General features: G+C 43.4%; 1 protein-coding gene across 4 annotated transcripts in view; it reads right to left on the bottom strand.

Annotated features, from left to right (window-relative positions):
- Positions 1–21,724, bottom strand: part of RCAN3 (RCAN family member 3) — a 35,928-nt gene that overhangs the window by 13,935 nt on the left and 269 nt on the right. For 2 of the 4 annotated variants that reach the window (XM_055261899.1, XM_055261898.1), the window contains exons 1-2: positions 21,209–21,488; positions 9,942–10,195 (exon numbers count right to left, since the gene is read on the bottom strand). In XM_055261899.1, coding sequence (XP_055117874.1) covers positions 9,942–10,136 — 195 coding nt within the window. In that variant the 5' untranslated portion in view covers positions 10,137–10,195; positions 21,209–21,488. Of the gene's footprint in view, positions 1–9,941; positions 10,196–21,175; positions 21,489–21,724 lie in introns of those variants that run through there. The other 2 variants (XM_055261897.1, XM_063631620.1) reach the window with 2 other exon arrangements.

Consider the following 21,724-nt stretch of genomic DNA (forward strand, 5'->3'; position numbering starts at 1 on the left):
TTCCAGCAGGGGGGCAGTTTTAAGATCAATCCTATTCTTACTTACTATAGCGTTTCCATATATTAAAGTAATACAGAAAGCCACGCGCGGTGGCTCATGCCTATATTCCTAACACTTTGGGAGGCTGAGGCAGGCGGATCAACTTGAGGCCAGGAGTTTGAGACAAGCCTGACCAATGCGGTGAAACCCCATCTCTACTAAAAATACAAAATTACACACCTGTAGTCCTAGTTACTCTGGAGGCTGAGATATGAGAATTGCTTGAGCCTGGGAGGCAGAGGTTGCAGTGAGCCAAAATTATGCCACTGCACTCCATCCTGAGTAACAGAGCAAGACTGCCTCAAAAAAAAAGTAATATATATAAATAACAAAATATTATACAGATACAGTAAGGATTTTAAAGTAGCATATCAGTTCTTAAAAGGGAAGGTGAATAAGTATATTAAATGCTGATAATTATTATTGCTTCTGGATACATTTCAAAGTTTCTTTAGCATCCATTTCAAAGGTGGCTAGCTTTGTCGCTTTTAAAGAGAATTAGAATCGAGATTATGCAAAATCACATCCCATTTGGTTCTTGGTATTAGCTTATTTTAAATGTATTTTAAACATTAAGAAAATATTAAAATTCCTATGTGAGATGGTTAAGAAATATTAACACTGAACACAATGGAAACTGAGGAACTAATTAAGAATAGCTTCTAAAATATTAGTACTTTGTAATCCTGTACATTAAACATTTTCCTTTCCCAAGGGAAAAGGCCCATGTATTATCCCTAGCCCCTCACAAAAATGAATTTTTCCTAGTACCAATGCATCGTATGAGAGAAGCTATCTTGCAAACAGCTACGTGATAATCACATCCTTCTTCCTATTTCCCTTCAAGATAATTTTTTTTAATTCCAGAAATACACTGTAACTGAATGTAACATGCAGATGACAGCAATAGGTCATCCGGCTCTCTCTCTCTCTCTCTCTCTTCCAAATCCAATACCTGTGATAGGATTAAGAATTATAACAAAATGGCCAGGCACAGTGGCTCATTCATCCCAGCACTTTGGGGTGCCAGGAACTTGAGACCAGCCTGGACAACACTGCAAGACCCCATCTCTACTAACAAATTAAATAATTAGCCAGGGATGGTGGCATACGCTTGTAGTCTTATCTACTTGGTTGGCTAAAGTGGGAAGATTGCTTGAACCCAGGAGTTCGAGGCTGCAGTGAGCCACAATCGCACCACTGTACTCCAGCCTGGGCAACAGAGTGAGACCCTGTCTCTCTCTCTTAAAAAAAAAAGACTTATACAAAAATGAAGCCATGCAAGAACTGATTAGCAAGCTTTTGCTGAGTTTTGTGTTTTTTCTCTCTCCTCCACACCCATTTTCCCCTTGAAGTAGCATAAATATGGTTATGAAATATGTGAATTCTAGCTGTGAGGTGCTTTAGAAGCATGAATAATGAACTTGGAGGCAAAACCATCAGTTTCCTATTTGAGAAAAATGGTTACGAGCCCTCAGCTGGTAGCTTTGCCCTTCTGTGAGTCCACAGACATCTCCATGTCGATTCCTGAGGCTGCCCCTGATAACCCGGCATTAGCACGAAAAGGATTTAGAAGATTGCAGACGGCAGGGGAAGGACATAATCTGTAAAAATGGACTGAAAATGACTTGTGATAAACAGGAAGAATCTGCAGCTGTTCATTCCAAAACCAAATGACTATTTTTCTCCTTAGAATTATTTCAGAAATAGCTCACTTTCATAAATTTCTGAATTCTCTAATGATATAAAATTAACATCATCCTGTTGGGTGATGGCTGCATATTTATTTGAGAAAAGATAATGGGGATTCCATTAAAATAAAAATCATCATTAACCACTTAACTTTTTCTGTAGTCACTTAGTACCCCCCTCTGGCAGCACAACGTCTACAGGCATAACACAAATAATGCAGCCTAAAAACCAAAGCCTGAGGCTTTTTCCTATGATGTAAGTAGGTTTTCCACAAAATACAGACCAGAAGCTGCCTTCATATGCTAAGATCACCTGTGCAGTTAGTCATCAAAATGACAGCACATACCTTGTACCTAAAATAGCTAATAATAATATGTAACCAACAACCTTGGGAACTTGAGAGAGTGCTTGACAGCTGGATAATAGGCATCAGTAAAGGAGAAAAGCGGAAAAAGCCATACGGGAAGGTCAGTTTCAAGGAGTAACAGATGAGGATGGTGGCCAAGTGTGTATTTCCTGACCTTTCTGGAACCACCATGGCTCCACTCTGTTGCCCTATCCCAACTCGGAGAAGGCAAGGTTTAGCTGTTTCAACTAAGAACAAACTGGGAACATGATTTTGCCACATCCCTTTGCTTTGGACTGAAAAAAAAATGAGGAGCCCACCACCTCTATTAAACATTAAAGAGTGGGAGGATGGGAGGCTGAGGCACAAGAATTGCTTGAACCTGGGAGGCGGAGGTTGCAGAGAGCCGTGATTGTGCCACTGCACTCCACTACCCTATGGGACTTTAACTCCCTCATGCTTCCAAGTCTGTGCATGCACCATAATGGCTGAGCATCCTTGTTCAGGCAGCACAGAAATGCTGGGATGGAAAGACAGGGCAGCTCAGGCCAGGTGGGAGGTCACACCTGCACACAACTGGCTGCTCCAGCAATGACTAGGTGAAAAGAGGGTTAAGGTGGAGCCAAACAGGTGTCCAATACATACATACCACACACACTTATGTGTGTGTATAAATATATGTATGTGTATAGTTAAAAACATACATATTACCAAGAACACTAAACTTAAAAATAGGCTTTTTTTTGCATTATTTTTATTGTGGTCAAATATACAAAACACAAAATTTATCATTTAACCATTTTTAAATATACAAGTCAGTGGTTATTAAGTACAGTCTTACTGTGTGACCATCACCACTATCTGTCTCCTGAACTTTTCCATCATCCCATACAAGCTCTCAATACATTTGAACTGTAAATCTTTTTCCCCACCCTCCAGCAACGAATATTCTATTTTCTTTTTAATTTTTTTTCGTTTGTTTATTTTTGAGACAGAATCTCACTTTGTCAGCCAGGCTGGAGTGCAATGGCACGATCTCAGCTCACTCCAACCTCCACCTCCTAGGTTCAAGGGATTCTCCTGCCTCAGCCTCCCGAGTAGCTGGGACTACAGGCGTATACCACCACGCCCAGCTAATTTTTGTATTTTTAGCAGAGATGGGGTTTCATCATGTTGGACAGGCTGGTCTCGAACTCCTGACCTCAGGTGATCCACCTGCCTTGTATTCCCAAAGTGCTGGGATTACAGACATGAGCCACTCTGCCTGGCCTAAATGATACTTTTAAACGCATGCTACTAGGAGCTGTGCCATAGAGGGTAGCACAGTTCCAGCACATAGAGGAGCCTTCTCTCTGAAGATGCTACTGCATCTTCTAAGAGTTTCATAGTTTTAATTTTAACATTTAAGTCTTTGGTTTTTGGTTTTGTTTTGTTTTAGGAGATGGGGTCTCAATACGTTTCCAGTCTGGCCTCAAACTCCTGAGCTCAAGCAATTTTCCCACCTCAGCCTCCTGAGTAGCTTGATCCATTTTAATTTTTTATTTGATATAAAATAAGGATGCAGCTTCATTCTTCTGCATGTGGATTTCAGTTTTCCCGGCACCTTTTGTTGAAAAGAGACTGTCCTTTCACCCACAGAATGGTCTTGGTACCTTTGTTGAAAATCATTTGACCATATACACAAAGGTTGGTTTCTGGGCTCTCTATTCAATTCCATCGATCTCTATGTTTGTCTTCATGCCAGTACCACACTGTTTTGATTACCATGGCTTTATACTAAGTTTTGAAATCAGGAAATGTGCGTCCAACTTTGTTCTTTGTTTTCAAGATTGTTTTGGCAATTTGGGATTCCTTGAGGTTCTATATGAATTTCAGGGTAGGTTTTCTATCTCTGCAAAAAAACATCATTGGGATTTTGATAGGGATTGAGTTGAATCTGTAGAGCACTTTGGGTAGCACTGACATCTTAACGTTATTAAGTTTTCCAGTCCATAGATATGGATGTCTTTCCCTTTATTTGTGCCTTCTTTAAATTTCTTTCAACAATGTTTTGCAGCAATGTCTATAACTTAAACCCACTGTATAAAATACAGACTTGACTAGGATTTCTTAATTCTAAACTTCTATGATTCTCTAGTATTTAATTGAGCCTCAAAGCTAACTAAATTACTAATTCATGGCCAGAACAGCACTATAAAACCAATTAAACATTTACTGAAACCTTAGGATGTTTCGTGCTCTGTTAAAAACACAGTTCACTATAACAGAGATATTCTTCCTTTGAATCCTCCTTTTTAATTCCCAAATTTAAAATACCACTTTCCTCAAAGGATTCTACTTTTTCTGGGCTGAAGGCTTTGCTAGAATACACAAACAATTGATTTAGTCTAAAAATCATAAGATCACTCAGCTTCCAAATATCATTTACTTTTCTTAAATAATATTTTTGATTCTTCTTTAAATTGAAGGTACAGAATCAAAGCTTGAAAGGAAGATTTAAATTGTGCATATGATTATACAAGCCACTGAAGAATTTGGGCCAGTGTATCTGGGAGCATAATTTCAGATTAAATCTCCTATGTACCATTTTGTCTCACTCAGCTCACAATTCTGTTTCTTGATCATAGTATTGCATCACTAATCCTCAACAACCATCTTACAGAATCTATTCATTCGGCAAACATTTAACAGGTGTTGCTCTGCACTGGGAACTCAATGAGATGCTCTGCGTCACCCATCACAGAGGAGGACAGCAGAGCAAGTAGTGATGTATTAATGTCCCTCAACCACCATAATCAGAAACACAAATCAAATGTCCTATGGTGAGGAGGTCAGATAAACAGTTTTATATACAAAGGGCAGTACTTTGCAAGGGGACTAGATTCTACTGCATTTCTTTGTATGGTAAGTCCTGTTGAGAAGACTGCTAACACTAACATTTACCAAGTCCCCTAAGACACCAAGACCTAAGGCAAAAGGCAGTCCTATTTCTCATGTTATAAAAACCTAAATTATATTTTGAAAACTCCTCATGTTCAAACCAGAAGCAAGATTAATTTGCTTCTGGAGGGGCCAGGCATGGTGGATCACACCTATAATCCCAGCACTTTGAGAGGCGGAGGTAGGAAGATCGCTTGAGCCCAGGAGTTTGAGACCAGTCTGGGCAACATAGCAAGACCTTGTCTCTTAAAAAAAAAAAAAAAAAAAAAAATCAGGCCAGGCACAGTGGCTCATGCCTGTAATATCAGCATGTTGGGAGGCTGAGACAGGCAGATCACCTGAAGTTGGGAGTTTGAGACCAGCTTGGCCAACATGGCAAAACTCTGTCTCTACTAAAAATACAAAAATTAGCTGGTTGTAGTGGCATGCACCTGTAGTTCCAGCATTTTGGGAGAACAAGGCAGGCAGATCATCAGGAGTTTGAGACCAGCCTGGCCAATGGGGTGAAACCCTGTCTTTACTAAAAATACAAAAAATTAGCCGAGCATGGTGGTGGATGCCTGTAATCCTAGCTACTTCGGAGGCTGAGGTGGGAGGATTGCTTGAACCCGGGAGGCAGAGGTTGCACTGAGCTGAGACTGCACCACTGCACTCCAGCCTGGGTGACAGGGTGAGACTCCATCTCAAAATAAATAAATAAATAAATAAATAAAATTAGCTGGATGTGCTGGTGCATGCCTATAGTCCCAGCTACTTGAGAGGCTGAGGTAGGAGGATTGCTTGAGCCCAGGAGGTCAAGGCTGCAGTGACCTATGATCACACTACCACATTCCAGCCTGGGTGACAGAGCAAGACCCTGTGTCGCTTTTTTAAAAGACAGAGAAAAAAAAAACAACTGGGGTTAAAAACAGCAAACAAGCAAATACAATCACAATGGGACAAATCCAAATCTGTCAAAGAAAAATGAAGCACTAAGCCTGTGGCACTCCTGATGGAGCTACTGATTAGCAGAGCACATACATAAAATTAACAACCCTATAGCTGAGAAATATACACTGAAAGATAAGTCCTTTTCTCCACCTATTTTTCTTACAGTTTATTTTCCTATGATTTATTATCCCTCCAACACTATTCTTAAGAAATATTGATAAAAACATAGAGCCAAAAATCTAATGATCTAGAGCAAAGATTTACATTTACATGATAATGGCACCTGTGTTATTTATTCTACTATTCAGAAGAATGTAAAAGCTTACTCCAATAGTTAGAAGCTTATAAAGACAAAAACTTTTTCAAGTTAGGAAAAAAAATTTTTTTTATAGAGATGGGGTCTTGCTATGTTGGCCAGGCTGGTCTCAAACTCCTGGGTTCAAGCAATCCACCTGCCTCGGCCTCTCAAAGTGCTGGGACTATGGGTGTGAGCCAATGTGCCCAGCCAGAAATTATTTTTTGACATTAAAGTGTTCAATTGCAATCGGGATTATTCTGCTTATAATCCAACAAAAGCCACTGTTTTATTTTTTGCACATTCATAGATAACCTGAATAAACAGCTGATTTCAGGAGAAACTACAACAAAATAAGACACTGATAGAAGAAAAATGTAAAGGAAACATTTGATTCTGCCCATATTTTAAAAAATATTTCTTTAACAGAAACGAGGTCTCACTATGTTGCCCAGGCTGGTCTCAAACTCCTGGTCTCAAGCGATCCTCTCGCCTTCGCCTCCCAAAGTGCTGGGATTACAAGCATGAGCCATCATGTCTGGCCTTGATTCTGTCCATATTTTATATCCAATTGATGATCTATAGATAACCATAATATAAACATTTTATATTTTGTCATTTCAGATATTACTGTTAAGGGTGTTAAATACAATTTACTAGGAAGTCCGCTGAACTGCTGTTATTAGAATTTCTGCTGGGATGATTTCCAGTATAAATTTATGTTAGATATAATCCCCAAATGGTTTAAAAAATGAAACCCAACAAGGACCCACCCTTTTTGCAGTTTAAAAATTTCCCAGGCTACAGTTAAAAAGAAAAGGTTGAAACAGAAAAGACTGGCCGGACGCGGTGGCTCACGCCTGTAATCCTAGCACTTTGGGAGGCTGAGGTGGGCAGATCACTTGAGGTCAGAAGTTCAAGACCAGCCCGGCCAATGTGGTGAAACCCCATCTCTACTAAAAATACAAAAAAATTAGCCGGGCATTGTGGCGTGTGCCTGTAATCCCAGCTACTCAGGAGGCTGAGGCAGGAGAATTGCTTGAACCTGGGAGGCGGAGGTTGCAGTGAGCCGAGACCGCGCCACTGCACTCCAGCCTTCCAGCCTCGGCAACAGAGAAAGACTCCATCTCACCAAAAAAAACCAAAAACAAACAAACAAGAAAAAAACAACAAAAAAGAGAAAGAAATAGAAATGATTGTGAGGTTTCTTGAGAGAATTCCTACATATATAATTTTAACATAAATTGGTAATTCATCTGGTTTTTTACAACAATAAACAAGGTTAACTTATTTATAACATAAAAACTTAGAGCTCTTAGCATGAAACTCAAAAGGACGATTTCAAAATGTCTAAATTATGACTGAACTTGGGAAAGCAAGTAGCATTTGTAAATGAAACAACCCTGAAAGACACACAGCTGGCGAGTGCAGCCCCCTTCCCTGCTCCGCTTGGGGTGGGTCATCTCCAGGCGGGTGCACTCCCAGAGCTCCCTGGCTCCCTGCTCTGCCCTCTTCTCCCATCGCTCTGCCATCCACGTGCTGCGGGCTGAGCTTCCTGACGTGGAGCTCTGATGGCCGCTCTGTGCTCAGAAACCCTCCGACAGTTTCCCACAAAAGGGCAAGCTCCTGAGCTAGATGATCATGGGATTTTGCAGGGTGGCCCCATACTCACTCTTCTAGTCCAATTTCTCCTGACTCTGGCCAAATATCAGCTATGTGCTAAGCACACGGAATGGCTCGCTACTCCCAAAATGGCCCACACTCTCTCGATTCAGCTCTTTTCTCATTGTGTTCCCTCTGGCCAAAATTTCCTTTCCCTTCCCTGCTAAAATCCTACCCAACTCTCATAGCCCTTCTCCAATGCCACCTCCCTGTGAGATCTTTTATTCCAACTGGCTGTGATCTTTCCTCAATGCACTTTTAAAATTATTATTATTTAAATAATTATTATTCCTCATTTTTAAAATTATTATTATTATTTTATTTTATGGAGATGGGGTCTCACTATATTGCCCAGGCTGGTCATGAACCCCTGGGCTCAAGTGATCTGCCCGCCACAGTCTCCTAAAATGCTGGCATTACAGGCACGAGCCACTGCACCTGGCCCTGTTCTTTCAAGTGTTTCTTTCTTTTTTCTTGAGACGGAGTCTCGCTCTGCTGCCCAGGCTGGAGTGCACTGGTGCAATCTCGGCTCACTGCAACCTCCGCCTCCCAGGTTCAAGCGATTCTCCTATCTCAGCCTCCTGAGTAGCTGGGATTACAGGCACCTGCCACCACGTCCAGCTAATTTTTGTATTCTTAGTAGAAATGGGGTTTCACCATGTTGGTCAGGCTGGTCTGGAACTCCTGACCTCGTGATCTGCCTGACTTGGCCTCCCAAAGTACTGGGACTACAGGCGTGAGCCACCACGCCCGGCTACTTTCAAGTGTTTCTAAAGGCGCTAAGATTCCATTTGATATCATTATTACTTGTCATCCCTGCTGCCTGGCCTTGATTCTGCTGCAGGGCTGGACACCATGAGGCAGAAGCTGCATGTCTCATGCTCTAACCCCTGAAGCAACTGGCACCAGTGCCTGGCACACCGTAGGCACTCAAGTACATCCTGAGTTAAATGGTATCGAAGTTCTGCTCCAAGGAAGTCATTGGAAGGGAAATATTTTGGGTGCATCGGCTGAGAACTAAAGGGCCAGTGATAGTGTTTTGAGAAAAAGCTCAGAACGCGGAAAACACATCCCAGTGGCAGAGCTATTTTACTTTTGTGGGACTAAGACCTATAGCCATTTGTGAGGTCATGACGGGGGAAAACAAAACAAAGCACACACACACACACACACACACACCTCTCTTTCTAGGTAAATAATAAATGAACTAAAGGAATCTTTAAAATAATAAGCTCAATCATTTTCCCCAGTTATAGAAACTAACACAAGAAACGTGAACAATTTTGTTACGACAAAATCATAAATAGTCCTAATAGGTTTTACGTAAATCAGTCCCAGGAAAAAGCTGAATTCCTTCTTTTGTGAATGCACTCCCAAGTAATAGGAAGCCCGGCTAAAGATCCCCAGGTTTTCTTTAATTATAGTCTCCGAAAACGAATAAGTGAAGAAATAAGTGAATGGATTGAATAAGACTTGACTCAGAATTCACTAAATGCCCGTGCTTCTTAAAGCGTCTATGGAGAAGAACTGGTTTTGGAACATTTCCTATCTGCTGCAGACTGATACTCTTCTAAAAATACAATAAAAATTCTGCGGCAACATCTAAAAGTGGACATACGCTTTCTTTTTTTTTGAGACGGAGTCTCGCTCTGTCCCTCGGGCTTAAGTGCAGTGGCATGGTCTCAGCTCACTGCAACCTCTGCCTCCCAAGTTCAAGTGATTCTCCTGCCCCAGCCCTGCGAGTAGCTGGAATTACAGGCACACACCACCACACCCGGCTAGTTTTTGCATTTTTAGTAATAGAGACAGGGTTTCTACATGTTGCCCAGGCACGTCTCGAACTCCTGACCTCAGGCGATCTGCCCACCTCAGCCTCCCAAAGTGCTGGGATTACAGGCATGAGCCAATGCGCCCAGCCTAAAAGTGGACATACACTTTCTATACTTAATTTGTCAGAGACCAGTCAAGCTCTGTTTCCCCAGATCCACACACATTTAACATGCTACGAATGTAGGGAAAGGGAGGATAGATGCCTACCTTCTGCTCTCGTGCCTCAAACACTGCTTCATGGACGCTGCAAGCAAAAAGTGAGGTAGGCAGATCACTTAAATCCATCATCTCATCCAAATCATCTTCATTTTCACCAAAAATCATCTCTTCTTCCTCTTCTTGGTCAGTGCTACACAGATCTGACTGGCTATCATTCCAAGATTTCATCGTGTCCCTCAGCATTATCCCCCAAAGTGGGCCTTTTCCGTCTGTATAGTCCCAGGATGTCTATCAGGCACCCACTGTTAAAAAAAAAAGAAAATGCAGAGGTAAAACTCTGAAGACCAAATAATGTTCCAATCAATCAATGTCTCCAGGCTGCAATTCATCAAATGAAGCAATTTTATTTAGAAAGATAAATCAATATTTAAATCAATGCATTACAGTCCTCGCAAGTGAATTCTAGATACGCTAATTTGATTTGCTTAGCGTATTTTATGTAACATATTTCACTGGCAATGATTTATTAAGAAAAAAAGGCAAAACATTTTCTAGTGAACCTAGGGAAAAAGGGTAACATAAAATGAGATCGTATCAATATGTGTTCTAGTTTAGAAGTAGTAGAAAGAAAAATGTGAACCAGAAGAGCCTCCACATATTTGTTTGGGGCTTTCCATCTACAACACTGTAACTGGCACAGCCAAATACAACCCACACTAATTCTCTCACCATCTGCACCCTGAAATATGGTCTGTGATGAGCTGACTCTACCTCTCCTAACTAATTTGTTCTTTTTGAATACACTTGAAAGAATTAAGTTACACAGAATCAAAAGCTGTCTATAAATTCAGTCTTTGTTAATATTAGAAATATTTGCAGTAGGCAAAATTTAACACAGAAAATCAAAAAGAGGGCCAGGTACGGTGGCTCATGCCTATAATCCCAGCATTTTTTTTTTTTGAGATGGAGTCGTGTTGTGCTGCCCAGGCTGGAGTGCAGTGGCGCGATCTCGGCTCACTGCAACCTCCGCCTCCCGGGTTCAAGCGATTTTCATGCCTCAGCCTCCACTACAGGTGCGTACCACCATGCCCGGCTAACTTTTTACATTTTTTTGGTAGAGACGGGATTTCACCATGTTGGCCAGGCTGGTCTCCAACTCCTGACCTCAGGTGATCCTCACACCTCAGCCTCCCAAAGTGCTGGGATTACGGGTGTGAGCCACCACATCTGGCCAACCCCAGCACTTTGGGAGGCTGAGGCAGTGATCAAAGGATCACTTAAGCTCAGGCGTTCAAGACCAGCCTGGCAACATAGTGAGACCTTGCCTCTACAAAAAAATTAAAGAAAATAAAAAAGATGTCCTTTTTCTGAACTTTTTTTGAGACGGAGTCTCGCTCTGTCGCCCAGGCTGGAGTGCAGTGGTGTGATCTTGGCTCACTGCAAGCTCCGCCTCCCGGGTTCACACCATTCTCCTGCCTCAGTCTCCCAAGTAGCTGGGACTACAGGTGTCCGACACCAGGCTCAGCTAATTTTTTGTATTTTTAGCAGAGATGGGGTTTCACTGTGTTAGCCAGGATGGTCTTGATCTCCTGACCTGGTGATCCACCCGACTCGGCCTCCCAAAGTGCTGGGATTACAGGAGTGAGCCACCGCGCCTGGTCCCTTTTTCCGAACTTAAAAAAATAACCAATTTTAAGGCAAATGTCTGGAGCTGACAGTGTCCCTGGGTAGAATAACAGGACAGAATCTGTCTCTCATAGGCTGTTTCTGTGCATGTCTGCCTCTTCCAATGAACTGCACATCACATTTACCGAGCAGAGAGCCTTGGACATGACACATTTCGAGATGCGGAGGCAGAATTTAATAAATATGTAGCAGGCACAGACAAACTAAGTGATTATGATTACTACCTCAATACCACCTGATTTGTGATTTTTCCCTTTTATTTCAAAGAACAGAAGGTCACAAATACATTGCTTACACACAGTACAATACAGAATGGTAATTATGGAATAAAAATAGTGAGGTTTTTTGGTATTCTACAATATCAATCAAGACTACTTCTAAGAAGTAAAATCTTTACTCATTTGTATACACATTTTCTGAGTGCCTACTGCTTGGTGTTGGGGAGTGAAGAAAACATGGTTCCTACCCTCAAGGCACTCCCAGCAAAGCCAGCATTTCTCCTCTTCAACAATGCTAAGCACCCATTCTCCTAAAGAACCCCGTTCCATCAGCTGTCAGCTGTACTTAATTTTTTTTTTTTTGAGACAGAATTTTATCCTGTTGCCCAGGCTGGAGTGCAGTAGTGCAATCTTGGCTCACTGCAACCTCCGCCTCCCAGGTTCATGCCATTCTCCTGCCTCAGCCCCCCAAGCAGCCGGGACTACAGGCATGTGCCACCATGCCCGGGTAACTTTTGTATTTTTAGTAGAGACGGGGTTTCACATGTTGGCCAGGCTGGTTTCGAACTCCTGACCTTAAGTTATCCGCCCGCCTCGACCTCCCAAAGTGTCAGCTATATTTTCAATTTCTCCTTCTCCACTTGTTCCTCTTCCTCAGCAAACGTGTTCCCGCGAGCCCTACCATCTGGATTCTACCCTCCCCTCACGCTCCCCCTACTTCTCCTTCACCTTCCTACCAGCTCCTAGGAAACGTGATCTCTTCTTGCCGCGCTCCCTCTGCTCTAATCACTCCTGAATTAGGTGCAGTTTGGCCTCCGCGCTACCTTTTGGCTGCAGCTGTCCTCCTCATGGACGGCAACGGCTTCCCCACAGGCATCCCACATTTTATCATGTGTCACTTGATCGCACTGCACTGTATTTTTTCCAAAATGAAGGCTTGTCACAACCCTGCATTGAGCAAGTCTATCAGTGCCACTTTCAAACAGGATGTGCTCACTTCATGTCTGACGTGTTCTGGTAATTCTCACAATATTTCAAACTTTTTCATTATTATTTTATCTGTTACGGTGATCTGTGATTAGTGATCTTTGATGTTACCATTGTAATTGTTTTGGGGCACCATGAACTGCACCCATATAAGATGGCAGACTTAATCAATACATGTTGTGGGTGTTCTTAATCAATACATGTTGTAGCTGTCCTTAACCAATACATGTTGTGGATGTTTTGTTTTTTTGTTTTGTTTTGTTTTTGAGACAGAGTCTTGCTTTGTAGCCCAGGCTGGAGTACAGTGGTGCGATCTTGCCTCACTGCAGCCCCCGTCTCCCAGGTTCAAGCGATTATCCTGCCTCGGCCTCCCAAGTAGCTGGGACTACAGGTGCCCACCACCATGCCCAGCTAATTTTTTGTGTTTTTAATAGAGACAGGGTTTCACCATGTTGGCCAGGATGGCTTCGCTCTCTTGACCTTGTGATCTGCCCACCTCGGCCTCCCAAAGTGCTGGGATTACAAGCGTGAGCCACCGTGCCCGGCCATGGGTGTTCTTAGTATGTGTTGTAGGTGTTCTAACTGCTTCACTGAGTGGGGCCATTTCCCCAACTCTCTCCCCCTCCTCGGGCTCCCTACCCTCTGAGACACGACAATATTGAAATTAGGCCAATTAATAAACCTTCAATGGCCTCTAAGTGTTCAAGTGAAAGGAAGCATCCTGAGTCTCTCACTTTAAATCAAAAGCCAGCACTGATTAAGCCTACTGAGGAAGATACGTCCCCAGAGGCCGAAAGCTAAGTCTCTTGCACCAATCAGTCAAATTGTGAATGCAAAGGAAAAGTTCCCAAAGGAAATTAAAAGTGGTACTCTACTGAACACACACATGCTAAAAAGGCAAAAAGAGCCTTGTCGCTGATACGAAAAGTCTGAGTGGTCTAGATAGATGACCAAACCAGCCACAACATTCCCTTAAACCAACGTCTAATCCAGAGCAAGGCCCTAACTCTCTTCACTTCAATGAAGGCTGAGAGAATGGAGGAAGCTGAAGAAGAAAAGTCTGAAGCTAGCAGAGGTTGGTTTATGAGGCTGAAGGAAAGGATCTGTCTCTACAACATAGAGGCGCAAGGCGAAGCAGCAAGTGCTGATGTGGAAGCTGCAGCAAGTTATCCAGAAGATCTAGCTAAGGTCATTGATGAAGGTGGCTATACTCAACAGATTTTCAATATAGACAAAATAGCCTTCTATTGGAAGAAGATGCATCTAGGACTTTCATAGCTAGAAGTCAATGCCTGGCTTCAAAGCTTCGAAGGACAAGCTGGCTCTTTTGTTAGGGGCTAACATAGCTGGTGACTTTAAGTTAAAGCCAATGCTCATTCACCATTCTAAAAATCCTATGGCCCTTAAGAATTGTGCTAAATCTACTCTGCTTGTGCTCTATGAACGGAACAATTCAGCCTGGATGACCACACATCTGTTTACAGCATGGTTTACTGTATGTTTTAAGCCCATTCTTGAGACCTACTGCTAAGAAAAAAAGAGAGATTCCTTTCAAAACTTTGCTCTCGTTGACAATTCGCTTGGTCACCCAGGAGCTCTGACAGAAATATACGGGAGATGAATGTTCTTTTCATGCCTGCTAACACAATATCCATTCTGCAGCCCATGGATCAAGGAGTAACTTTGACTTTCAAGTCTTACTATTTTAAGAAATAAATTTCATAAGTATACAGCTGCCAGAGATAGCAATTCCTCAGATGGATCTGGGCAAAGTAAATGGAAAACTTTCTGGAAAGAAGTCACCATTCTAGATGCCATCCAGAACATTCGTGATTTATGGGAGGAGGTCAAAATTGCAACATCAACAAGTTGGGAAGAAGTTGATTTCAACCCTCATGGATGACTCTGAGGTGTTCAAGACATCAGTGGAGAGAATAACTGCAGATGTGGTGGAAATACCAAGAGAACCAGAGTTAGAAGTGGAGCCTAAAGATGTGACTGAATTCCTGCAATTTCAAACAAAACTTGAATGGAAGGGAGTTGTGAATGAGCAAAGAGGGCGGTCTCTTGAGATAAAATCTACTCCTGGGGAAGACATTGTAAACATTGTTGAAATGACAACAAAGGATTTACAATATTCCATAAACTTAGTTGATAAAGCAATGGCAGGGTTTACAGGATTGGCTGCAATTTTGAAAGAACTTCCACTGTAGGTAAAATGCTATCAAACAGCATCACATACTACAGAGAAATCTTTTGTGAAATGCTGTTGTCTTGTTTTAATAACTGCCACAGACACCCCAAACTACAGCATCACCACCCTGATCAGTCAGCAGCCATCAACCTCAAGGCAAAACCTTCCACCAACAAAAAGATTACGACTTAATCGTTAGCATTATTTTTTGAGATGGGGGGTCTCATTCTCACTCTGTTGCCCAGACTCTAGTGCAGTGACGTGATCATGGTTCACTGTAGCCTTGACATTCCCAGGCTCAGGTGAGCCTCCCACCTCAGCCTCCCAAGTAGCTGGAACTACAAGCACACACCACCATGCCCGGTTAATTTTTGTATTCTTTGTAGAGATGGGGTTTTGCCATGTTGCCCAGGCTGGTCTCGAACTCGTGGGCTCAGGTGATCCACTCGCCTCAGCCTCCTAAAGTACTGGGACTATTAGGTGTGAGCCACCACACCAACCGATCATTAGCATTTTTTAGCAACAAAGTATTTTTTAAATGAAGGTCTATAATTTTTTTTTAAGACACATGCTATTGCACACTTAATAGACTATATAGTATAGTGTAAACAAGACTTTTATATGCACTGGGAAACCAAAATTCATGTGACCGGCTTTATTACAATGATCTGTAACAAAACCCACGATACCGCCGAGCAAGCCTGTAGTTGAAACCCAGTGTCAGGTCTCAGCCTATCTCTGTAGCACATGACCTGGCTGCCTATTCCATTCATTCTTGGACCTCCCTGTGTCCCTGCCTTCTGGGTCTTGCCTCTTCCTGGCCCTTTTTCCTCACCAACTCTATCTTTTTTACTGCCTCTTTCTCCACATCCTCATCCTTTTTTCCTCATCTCCCTCTCCTGGCTGATTTTATCCACACTGGAGTATTTAGCTGCCTAATCACCAGAGGTTCTCAACTAAGTTCCTGCCTCCCTGTGGTTCACACACACCTGTGTCAATACTGGCTCTCATTTCATGCAACGACCTTAAGACAGGATGAATGTCACCAAAGTTGGGAGGGAAGCCAGAGCAGAACCTTGAGCAATAAAGAGGATGGGTAGTTTGGAAAAGTACCATGTCCCCAAGAGACTGTGATCTGCCTGTTGCTCTTTCCTGCCTACACACCCTGAAAATCACTCATCTATATGGCTACGTTCAAATTTATATACCAAGATTCACTCTCTCTCCTGAGTTCTAGTCTTGTATTTTTCACTTTCTTTTTTTTTTTTTTTTGAGACGGAGTTTCGTTCTTGTCCAGGCTGGAGTACAGTGGCGCGATCTCGGCTCACTGGCAACCTCTGCCTCCAGGGTTCAAGTGATTCTCCTGCCTCAGCCTCCCGAGTAGCTGGGACTACGGGCACAGGCCACCACACACCCAGCTAACTTTTTGTATTTTCAGCAGAGATGGGGTTTCATCATGTTGGTCTGGCTGGTCTCAAACTCTTGACGTCAGGTGATCCACCCGCCTCGGCCTCCCAAAGTGCTGGGATTACAGGCGTGAGCTGCCACCATGCCTAGCCGTATTTTTCACTTTCTATTGAATGTATCTATCTGGGTTGCCCACAGGTACAACAACTGTTTTTAACTTAGTCACTTATTGTGCCAGAAATCTCCAATCTGGAAAGGGGCCCTATGGAAGCAGGGCAGGGAGTGATACTGTATCTCACTGTGGCTTTCATTAATCTTTCTTCAAGACAAAGTTGTCAGGTGGATTTAGCTCTTACAGTGCTTGGTTCATTTTTCTGTTATACACTTATATTGTGATTATTTGTTTACAAATCACTCCTAGCTACAAGACCGTATCTGCGAAGCTCCAGGCCCTGGCATAGTTTCCCGCTCACAGTGTATGCTTAATAAAGGAGGCTGAATAAAAGCAGGTAGTATTGTGGTTACCCCACTGATATGTCAGCACAAAGGTAAATTGAATTCTGCATGGGATTAGAGATAGCTTCCCAAAGGAGGCAATGGTGAGACTTCAAGGATGAACAGAATTTCGGGAGGAAAAGAATGGGGAGCATTCCACGCAAAGCCAGCAGGACATGAACAAAGGCAGGAAGACAGTAGGATCAGCATGCACAAAGGTCACGTGATCTGGCGTGGCTAGGGTGCAAAGTGTTTGGTGGGGGTGGCATGAGACAACCAGAAAGGCAGGTATGGGCCAGGTTGCCAAGAAAGTAGGGTTACAGAGTTTTGACATAAAAACCATGTCAGTATCAGCATGCCATTGTGGGTTTTTAGGCAGGGAAATGATAAAACCAAGTGCAATTTAACTTTCAGTATCTCTGAAGGTGGGCTGTCTTTGTATCTTATCTCTTAGAGGCACTAATGTTTCTATCCTATTCCCAACCCATTAAAAAGAGGTGAAGAAAATACTGTGCCCGGATTTTTGGAGACTGGCAAGTTGAGGAGCTCTGGCTGACTAGATTTTGAAATTTGAGAAAGTCAACCTATTCTTGATAAGATTTTTTTGTTTCAAGTTCACTTGTCTAACCCGTAAAAAGATTTTAAAAAACAGAACACAGGAAATAATCCTTCACCTGACTTAAAAAAAAAAAAAAATTCTTAGAATGTCACACCTTCATTTCCTGTTTTCTACCTTCAATTTTGAGTACCTTTTTTTTTTTTTTGATATAACTTCAAACAGAAGTTATAAGAATAGCACAAGAACTCGGGTACGCTGTGTCCTTTATCCAGAGTCACCAATTCCTTCTGTTTTGCGCATCTGCTTTATCTTTCTCCATTTTTATAGACATGCATTTTCCTGAGCCATTGAAAGATGGAGCATACCCCTTTTACTTCCAAATACTTCAGTGTATAAGAACAAGATTATTTTCTTACATAACCCATAGGATAATTATCAAAACAGGAAATTTAACATTGATATAATACTATTATCTAATACATAATTTGTCAAATGCATAATCTGGATTCAAATTTTGTCAGTTACCCTAATAATGTCTTAGCTATTCTCCTTCGATTTTTTTTTAGATTATTGTCAAATTATTTGTCGTCTGTCCCAAGATATCTATGTTTCTTTCTTTTTCCTTTTTTAAAGACAGGGTCTCTGTCACGCGGGCTAGAGTGCAGTGGTGTAATTATAGCTCCGCTCCAACTATCACAAGACTAAACTGTTCCTCAGTTTACCAATCCAGGGAACTCTAGACTGGCCCAGCAGAAAGGGCTGAACCAATATCCTCCAGCTCCTGTAAGCAAAGGTCTGTGCTAATCCAGGTTTCCTATCATCTCCAGCACAACTGTAACTATGGCTGGCTTCTGGCAAATTGTTTCTTCATGGAAATATCAAATGAGTGGAAAAACTCCAAGTAACACGACCATCTGCTCTGCCACAACAAGCCTGTGACAAAAGTCATCTATCAAGGCAAAATGTCAAGCACACGGCATGGATCTTGCATTTTCTTTTCTGATCAGGAAAAGGCAAATTCTTTCTCCTCCAGGATTAAAATAATAATTTTTCAAATTAACAAGCTTCCCAACTTGGTGAACATTTCAATATCTTAGTTAGATGTACTTTTTACTTTTTTTGTATGTTAAAAATGCTACCAAACAATACTGGAAGCAAACAAGTGCTCCATTATCAGCTCTACAAGTGTCTTGCTGAATAACCTTGGGAAAAATCACTTGGCTTTTCTGTATTTATAAAATGAACAAAATAAAATACATAAAATGTATAAAATATATAAAATAAACACAGGTGCTTTGGGCTAAGTTCCTTTCTTAAACTTCTAAATTATAAATTTCAACTAAGTTAAAAAAAACAAAACAAAACACTTGGGCTGGTGTGGTAGCTCATGCCTGTAATCCCAGCACTTTGGGAGGCAGAGGCAGGTGGGCTGCCAGAGCTCCAGAGTTCGAGACCAGCCCGGGCAACATGGCAAAACCCCGTCTCTACAAAAAAATACATGGTGCACGCCTGTAGTCCCAGCTACTCAGGAGGCTGTGGTGGGAGGAATACTTGAGCCTGGGAGGCCAAGGCTGCAGTGAGCTGTGTTTGCACCACTGCACTCCAGCCTGGGCAACAGAAGGAGAACTTATCTCAAAAAAAAAAAAAAAAAAAGAAAAGAAAAGAAAAAGAGAAAAAGAAAACAAAGCAACAAAAAGCCACTTAGGATCGTCAATGCGAAGTTCTGAACAGCTATCACGAAGCCCTACCTTCTATTCTCTACTCATTTACCACTCACAGGTAGAACTGTACTATTTTTAGTAGATGGAAGAAAAATTTGGTGCGACAGTAAAGTAAAACGGGTGAAAATTTGATTTTTGTATTTTGTATGTTTCAATGACCCATGTCTTGTTTTCACAGATAACCTAGAATTGGTCCTGTTATAATTGAGGTTCCACTCCACCAGGAATTCGTTAGCAAGAGACAGACAGAAATAACAAAAACCAGCCTACAAAACATATGAAAACAACAGGCTTTAAAGAGTAACTGAAGCTGAGATACATAAGACTGATGCTATTTGTTGTGCTGTGTATAATTTCTTTCCCCTGGATAGAACCTCTACATTCTAGGGAAAAAGTGGAGATTGCGGTCCGACCTCCACCTTCTGTGTTTTTTTTCTAAGTAACAAATGGTGTTGAACTTTAGAGCTTCCATTATTTCACAGGCTTCAGGCTAATGGATTTCCGGGTCACACTATTTTTCATCCTTTAAGTCCTTCAACCAACAACTCTAACACCATACAAAATCTGCTCTTGTCTGTTACCTAATGTTCACATGTTTGAAACCTTTACAAACGTTATATTTCAATAGCAGGAAAAATCTTGTTTCCTAGAAAAGCACTGAAATCTGTTTTCAGGCTAAGAAAGAAAAGGTTTGGGCTGGTGCGGTGGCTCATGCCTATAATCTCAGCACTTTCGGAGGCAGAGGTGGGCGGGTGGCTTGAGCCCAGGAGTTCAAGAACAGCCTGGGCAACATAGTGAGACCCAATCTCTACAAAAAATTAGCCGGCACCTGTAGTCCCAGCTACTCAGGACGCTGAGAGGTGGGAGGATCGCTTGATCCTGGGAAGTTGAGGATGCAGTGAGCTGTGTTCGCACCACTGCACTCCAGCCTGGGTGACAGAGCGAGGCCTTGTCTCAAAAAGAAGAAAAGAGAAGAGAAAAGCAAAGCAAAGGCAAGGCTTGCCAATGCAGTAAAATGTAAAGCTGATGACCTGGCTAAAGAAGAGACTCAGTTTTCAAGCTTTTCACAGTCTTCCTGCATGGAAAGCCCATTTCTAGATCAATTTAAATCCCCACCAAAAAGAACACATTTGTGTGATGTATACCTAGCTCCTGAATTATGTGTTTACAGAGTTTAAGATATTGAACCAAAGCCAATGAAATAGTCTTAAAACAAATTACTTTACGTCGTATGTAATCACAGCTACAGATAAATCAATTGCTTCTTTTGCCAAATAGTACATCAGAGACTTCTATGAAAAGCTCAGATAAATGTGGTGTACTTGGCGGCTTCCAACAAGTGGAAGCGAATATTTTTGGCTTTCAGCACTACAGGAAAACATCACTTTAAATAATCCTTGTTTGTATCTGAAACACGGATCTGGATTGCTTTCCTACACTAGAATCCTAATCTCTAAAGGAGATGATCAGATTTTGCACGGAAGCTAGAAGAATCAACCTGGAACAGATCACTCCTGCCCTACCTGTCCAGGCGGCGGACAGAAGCAGACAGACAAGTTTCAAGAAGTTAGGGAGTCACTAATGCGATGGTGATCCACGCACCGTGGGGGAAGCGGGGCAAGGGAGAAAGACAGGGGGCTTCCACCTTCCACGCGCCCCTGCACCGCTCCTGCCTTCAGAGGCAGGCTGGGCCTGTCGGCTTTTCAAAAAGTCAAACACTTGATGGGAGAAAATCGTTGGTGGAGAAGACAAAACATTTTTGTTTTGTTTTCCGGGACACCACCCTCGAGGCTGCCAGACTAGACCCCGCGCGCGAGAAGGGTGCGGCGGGAGGCGAGGTCGCGGGAGGCGAGGTCGCGCGCAACAGCACCTCCCGATCCCGCGGCTCGGGGTGCCCACCCCTCCCGGACTTCTCGGGGCGGCTTTTTTTTTTTTTTTTTTTTAACTTTTCACGCCCCCACCCCCCCGCCCCGCCCCGCCCCGCGCCCCACCCCCGCCCCGCGCTGGGTGCAAACCTGCTGGAGAGGCCGGGCGCGGTGGAGCCTCACCTGCACGCCCCGCCGCCGCAGGACGGGAGCCGGGAGGGCAGCGGACGGGCCCGGGCTGCCCGACGGGGCTGCGGGGCCTCCGGGAACCTGGTGGGCGGCGGGCGGGGCCGAAGACAGAGCCGGGAGCCGCAGGCAGCAGCAGCCTGGCCGCCACGCCCTCGACGCCGGCGAGAGCGGCCGCCTGGGCTGGGACTAGGGCGGTGTCCCGGCTGAGCGAGGCTGCCGGCGCCGCGCGCGCTCCCGGGCCCCTGCGCGCGCCCGCCTCGTCCCCTCCGGTTCTGGCAGGGAGCGCGCACGGCGGCGCAGGCGCCAGAGCCCAGGACGAGGGTGGGGACCCCGGCGGGGAGCGGGGCGGGGGCGCGCGGGGGCCGGGGCGGGGGCCGGGGTGGGGGTGTCTCGCCGCGCGCGCCCTCCTCCCGCTCCTCCGGGTCCCTGGTCCCCAGCCTGTGGGGGGCTTGGGCTATAGCGCTGGGGCGGGGGCTTTAGATCCCCCCGAAAACAGGACCTCTGGCGACC

The sequence above is a fragment of the Symphalangus syndactylus genome, chromosome 22, assembly GCF_028878055.3.
Source record: "Symphalangus syndactylus isolate Jambi chromosome 22, NHGRI_mSymSyn1-v2.1_pri, whole genome shotgun sequence".
Classification (NCBI taxonomy): domain Eukaryota; kingdom Metazoa; phylum Chordata; class Mammalia; order Primates; family Hylobatidae; genus Symphalangus; species Symphalangus syndactylus.